The 5,265-nt window shown below is 50.1% G+C and overlaps 2 protein-coding genes across 3 annotated transcripts in view; one reads left to right on the top strand and one right to left on the bottom strand.

The window, feature by feature from the left end:
• Positions 1-680, top strand: part of MIEF2 (mitochondrial elongation factor 2) — a gene marked incomplete at its 5' end in the record, with an annotated part of 2,851 nt that extends 2,171 nt beyond the window's left edge. Inside the window, one exon of the mRNA XM_035889132.1 lies at positions 626-680. Coding sequence (XP_035745025.1) covers positions 626-680 — 55 coding nt within the window. The remainder of the gene's footprint in view (positions 1-625) is intronic.
• Positions 681-1,431: 751 nt separating this feature from the next.
• TOP3A (DNA topoisomerase III alpha) overlaps positions 1,432-5,265 on the bottom strand; it is a 12,581-nt gene continuing 8,747 nt past the window's right edge. For both annotated transcript variants that reach the window (XM_009649441.2, XM_035889126.1), the window contains 2 exons: positions 4,413-5,149; positions 1,432-3,445 (listed from right to left, as the gene is read on the bottom strand). In XM_009649441.2, coding sequence (XP_009647736.1) covers positions 3,267-3,445; positions 4,413-5,149 — 916 coding nt within the window. In that variant the 3' untranslated portion in view covers positions 1,432-3,266. The remainder of the gene's footprint in view (positions 3,446-4,412; positions 5,150-5,265) is intronic.

Below are 5,265 nucleotides of genomic sequence, written 5' to 3'. Positions count from 1 at the left end.
ACGTAGGGTGTTCCTCGCCTGTCTGCTGCTCCCTGCTGTGAGGGTTGCAATGCTTCTAGTTGACTAGTCAGTAAGAGGAAAAATTCTTGCACTTTATGAGAAAAAAAAAAAAAAAAAATCCCATCTGAATAAAATGTGCCTGAGCAGAGGGGGTGTTGGCCGTAAGGAGCCTTTGGCTGGGAGTGCTGAACCCACAGCGAGTGCAGCCCACACCTCGAGTACCTCTAGGTGAGTCCCGTCCACTGGGCGTTGGGAGACAACATGAAGCATGTTTGGTCTCTGGTTCCCAGTGTCCTCTGCCTGTCCCAGCTCTTGGGCTTCCCCTGTGCTCCGAGACCAGCTGGAGCTGGGAGGGAGCAGTTCCCTGCTGCTGCTGTGTCCTGCAGACCCCACGCGGTGCAGTGTCCCATTGGACACTTGGTCTTACTGTGCCATGCCCTCAGCCAGCTTCTGGGACAGGGTGGGAGCCTCATCCGTCTGCAGGATATTGCCTGAGTGATGACCTGGGTGGTTGTCTAGGCACTTTGAGGTACAGCCATAGCAAACGGGGCTGGGGGTTTATTCTTTGGAAACCCTTTCAGCTGCCAAAAGGGGTGAGCTCAGCCCTGCCTCTTCATTCTGCCAGTATCGGCTCTGCCCCAAGGAAGGAGCGTGCTTCCGGCACGGCGCTGGGGCTTTGAGGCCCTTGTCCCACGCAGTGTTTTGCTGGAAGACATCCTGAAAAAGGCAGTGGCAGGAAGAGAGCTGCCAATTCCTGGGAGGCTCCTGGTGTTGGTCCCTTGGTGGAGTTGCTGCCAGCGTCCATCTGTGGGTACTCGCTGCTCTGCAACGAACCACAGCGTCCGCTTCCAGTCTGTCCGGTGACATTTTCATACATGTGTTGCTGCTGTCTTGAGGTCCTGTTCCCCTGGAGCCCCATGGTAAGGGGCAGGAATGATGCTCTGAGCAGAGCGCTTGCAAGAACTGAAGTGATTTATGCTTTTTATTAAGAAGGTATGTTTTGTTTGGGTATTTTGTTGTTTGTTTTTTTTTCCTTTGAATGGCTGCTAGTAGGCTTTGGTTCTGGTTGTAGACTCAGGGCAAAGGAACGCATTCTTATATTTAATGGGAAGAGCCGGTTTCGCACACTGGTGGAAATGGAGAAATCCTATGGACTTCAGTGTGAGCAGCTGTTGTGGTTTAGTTTTCTTTACAGCTGTCATTTTATTTAAGGGAGGGGAAAAAACCCTACTTTTCCTCCCAGTCTGAAGGTTACTTGGGTTTGTTTCGCTAAACCGCTTCCCAGGTGTTAGCGATGAGAATAAACCTTCCCTGCCTATACCGCTTCTCTTGTGTCAGCTCTGTTTTGTCTCCTTTCCTGTGATAAGGGCCGAAGGGATCCTGCAGCTGCGGTGGCACGCCCAGCGCTGCCCAGGGGATCGCCTGGTGGTGGTCAGACCCCATCCTGCACAGCCTTCCTCCTCCTCCTCTTCCAAACCCCTACACCCGCAGAGCGCCTGGCTGCGGTACGTGAGCTGTCCGGAGGCTGAGCTTGTGCTGTTAACCCAGCAGCTCCAACTGCTCAGCTGCCTGAACGCTGACCAGGGTTAGACTGGGCAAGCTGGTAACTGCTGATGCCATCAGCAACGTTTAACCTAGTGCCTGTGTGCTACACAGATGCTTTCTGCTGCTGTTGCCATTCAGAGGCTGCTGCCCAGGCTTCTGCCGTGCTTTCGCCAGCTCAGTGATTGCATTACAAAGCCTCGTAACCCTGTTATTTTAGTTGGCAGGTCTGTATTTTTAGGACACAGCTGTTAATCGTGGGAGTGAGGGGTACAGGGAAACGCAGCCTGAGTTCTTACTCCAATAGATTTAGGCCCGGTAGCGATGGACTGCTGCTGAGATAAAGGCTTTATTCTCTCTTGCACAGACCTTAAAGTGAACCTGTGCTGCTGTGGTCTCCTCTGCTTTGAGCTGCCCTCTAGAAAGTGCTTCAGCCTCCTGCCCACCCTGGCTGCTCCCTGTGCTGCGTGTCACTTCAGCACTGACCCTGGGGACCTGCTTTGTGTCCAGGAGTAAGGTCCTGAGCAGCGTCAGAGGCCCTGGGGGAAAAAAACGAATGCTGTCTTCCAGCAGAGGAGGAGACAGGAATCTTGTGGATCTACTTGCTTTGATGTACAGAGGAAGCCCCAGCAGAGAGGGAGGAGGTAGCCTGGCTTCCCAGGGAGTTCAGTCAGGAAAACAGAACCTCCCTTCAGTTCAGCCAGCTGTCTGTCTGTCCCTCAGCAGCAATGCTACAGCCGATGCAGCTGGTGAGATAAAAAAAAAAAAGCCTCTGCAGCTCACTTCTAAACAACTTTGGGGAGTTTCTGCCAAGAAAGCTTCTGTATTGTTGTGATGAGTGAGTGCAGAGTAAGATTTGGGTGGGTGCTTTTACAGTAATAGCTTAACTATTTTAAGCAGGAAGAAACAATAAGGCGGAGTTAAGATGTCACTGTATCAAATTTAAAAATTAAATAATCTTTTAATAAGAAACTTATTAGTTTGACAAAAAATAACTTCCATTAGCTAGCAGCATCACAGAGGCATGTCTCAAGGCTTAAGGAAGAACTCAGCTTCAAATTCAGGAATGGTCTAAAATGAAGGCTTTTCCTGAGCACTGCAGCTGAGCTTCCCTTTCAGGGCAAGCACCAGACCCAGCTTCTCTGTACCTGGCTCTTCTTCCCTGGCAGGGACCACCAAGGTCAGGGGTATGGTGCTGTGACAAAAAAGAAAGGGGAATGTTGCTCGGGTAACATCAACTTAGAAGGGAACTTCAAATAAAATTCCACAGCGTGGGCAGCCAGGGACTGAGAAGAGGCAAGCATCCCTGGTGTCTGTCCTAGCGGCTACGATCCAGCTCTTACTCGTGTAGAAAGGCTGTGTGCAACTACCACCACGGCGGGAGCTGCAAGCAGACTAGATCCAGTGCTGTTTTCTCTGCAGATTCCATTTCCAAATGCTTCCTTGAAATGTTTAGGCTATCCCAGTATGCTCAGCAGAAGAACAGCTGAAAACAAAGGCTGACATCAGTAACGGAGCCACCTCTCAAAGCTGGTTGAACCCTTGCTGCCACGTAATGCGTGTGGTGAGGATGGTATCCCTTGGCAGGAGCAGCCTGCAACCAGCCCTTCCAGAAAGCATTCAACAGACTTGTTTCTAGGCTCCAGTTCCTTTCAGCAGTAGTTGCTCCTGTAGCAGCTCGCAACCCTGGACCTTTCAAGCTCACAAGAGATGTCCATCCAGGCTCAATGGTTCTGAGGGCAGGTTTTCCTAGTGTGGCCAGGCTGATGGCAAATACTACAGGTCCGTGGTTTCTTGGCAGTGTTTCCTGAGGAGAGACTGCTTGGTCTCTTGGTTTTACTTCCCAACCCTCTTTCGTAGCCACTGCTCCCAAAGTGGTTCGAAGAGGCATCTCCAGAAGGCCCTAGAGAGAAACAACTTGCATGTAAGTACCTTTGAAAATGTAAGCAGGTGAGAAATAGAAGGTAAGTTCAAAATGGCAGACCCATTTGTCCTGCAGCATTAGAGAAATGGGGGAACAGAACAGGGGAAACTGATCTGCCTGGCTGCGTGCTCAGGTCTACAGCTGAAACAGAAACAAAACATGCCAGAGGAAAACTTGGGTTTTAAGTAGTTTTGAAAACTTGATTTTACCCCTTTAGGCCCAAATGTCTGAGGAGGGGGCCAGTGTTGAAGGTCTCTCTCAGACCACATCTCCACCTCTGCACTTTCCTTACCATCCCTTTGTGTCAATGTTCTTTCTTTCGCATCCTTATTTGGTGATTTTTTTTTTTTTTTTAATGGGTACTTGTTTTCAGTATCCTCCTGCAGCAGCCACACTCGGTTTCTCAGCTCTGATCAAAGCTTCAGACAGACTTGGCCTTTCACTGCATTCCTAAACTAGGGCAGAGGGAGTAGCACGGTTTCCCTGGCGTGACAGAATGGGGTTTAAGATCACCAAAAGTGATGCCACTGCTTCAACTCTGTACCAAGTCAGTAACAGCTCTCACAAAGCTGAGCACCATAATTTGGGAGGACAAATTCCTAGACTGTTGGAAAAAATACCAACTCCAATGAGTCACGGACAGATGCTGAAGCTTACTGCACGCAGAAGCAAAGAATCCTGCTCGGAGCTCAGCAGATGTGTGCTATGAGGACATAATCCTGCTAACGCTTGGAAAGGTAAGCCAGGCTCAGTTGTCACAAGCAACATTTAAAGTGCTATAATGCTGCTGCTATGTTCTAAAGACAAACCTGAAGTCCGATAAATGTATATGTTGCTACAAGAGCTGTCGTGCCGTGGTAGCGTTACGTGTGAGTGAGAAATGTGTTCAGTTTAGAGTCAAGAGCAGCCTCCAACTCCTGCACCTCACCCCAAAGCCCAGCCTTACCTGGTGCCATGTTTTCATCTGCCCACTGGAAGAAGCCGCACTGCTGCTCTCGGGGTTTAGAGCAGGTGTGGAACTGCCGCCCTTTGTTGGGTCCGTCCTTTTGGACGGTGCGTGTGACAGTTGGCTGGTCACATTTGCAGACTGTGCTGCCTCCTGAATTGGAGCTGTTGCTTCCAAAGTGCTCTGGGCCTCTCCCTCCTCCTCCTCCTGGGCGCTGAAATCCTGCCGGGCCCCTTCCTGCAAAGGGCTGGGGAAGCGCAGAGCCCCGTGGAGCCACATTGCTTCTGTCCTCTGACTGCTGATCAGCCCAGAGAAAAAAGTTGCAGGTACTGGTGCTGCATTTGTAAAACTGCCTGCCTTGATTGGGCCCTTCTTTGCGCACAGTTAACAGCAGGGCTTCGTTCCCGCAGTTGCAGACCACTGCGTTGTTCCCGTCATCTGGAGCAGCTGAAGGAGCAGGCCTGGGTGTTCGTGTTGAGCTCAAAGAGAGTAGATGTCCTGGTGCCAGGTTTGTGGTCCCCCTCACATGCCTGTTTTCACCACTAGCTCGGTTAAAAGAGTTGTTGACCTGCAAGTGATTCGCTTGCTGGCTGGCTGACGACGCAGACTGGCACGATCTGTGTAAATACTTCAGGTCCAAGAGCTCTTTTAGCATCTCATCGCAGCCTCCAATGCAACCAACAAACTCCAGGGGCATCACGGGTGGAACACTGCCTCTCTTGAATTTAAACTTCAGTCTAAAAGGGAAGGAAGAATGAAAGTCTCCCTGTTCATATAGCTCCTCATCAACACACCTTGATTTGGACTGGATTACTTTTTTTTTTTTTTTTTTTTTTTTTTTTTTTTTTTTTTT

The sequence above is a fragment of the Egretta garzetta genome, unplaced genomic scaffold (assembly GCF_000687185.1).
Source record: "Egretta garzetta isolate BGI_Z169 unplaced genomic scaffold, ASM68718v1 scaffold42, whole genome shotgun sequence".
NCBI classification, from domain to species: domain Eukaryota; kingdom Metazoa; phylum Chordata; class Aves; order Pelecaniformes; family Ardeidae; genus Egretta; species Egretta garzetta.
This window is presented reverse-complemented; position numbering and strand designations above follow the sequence as displayed.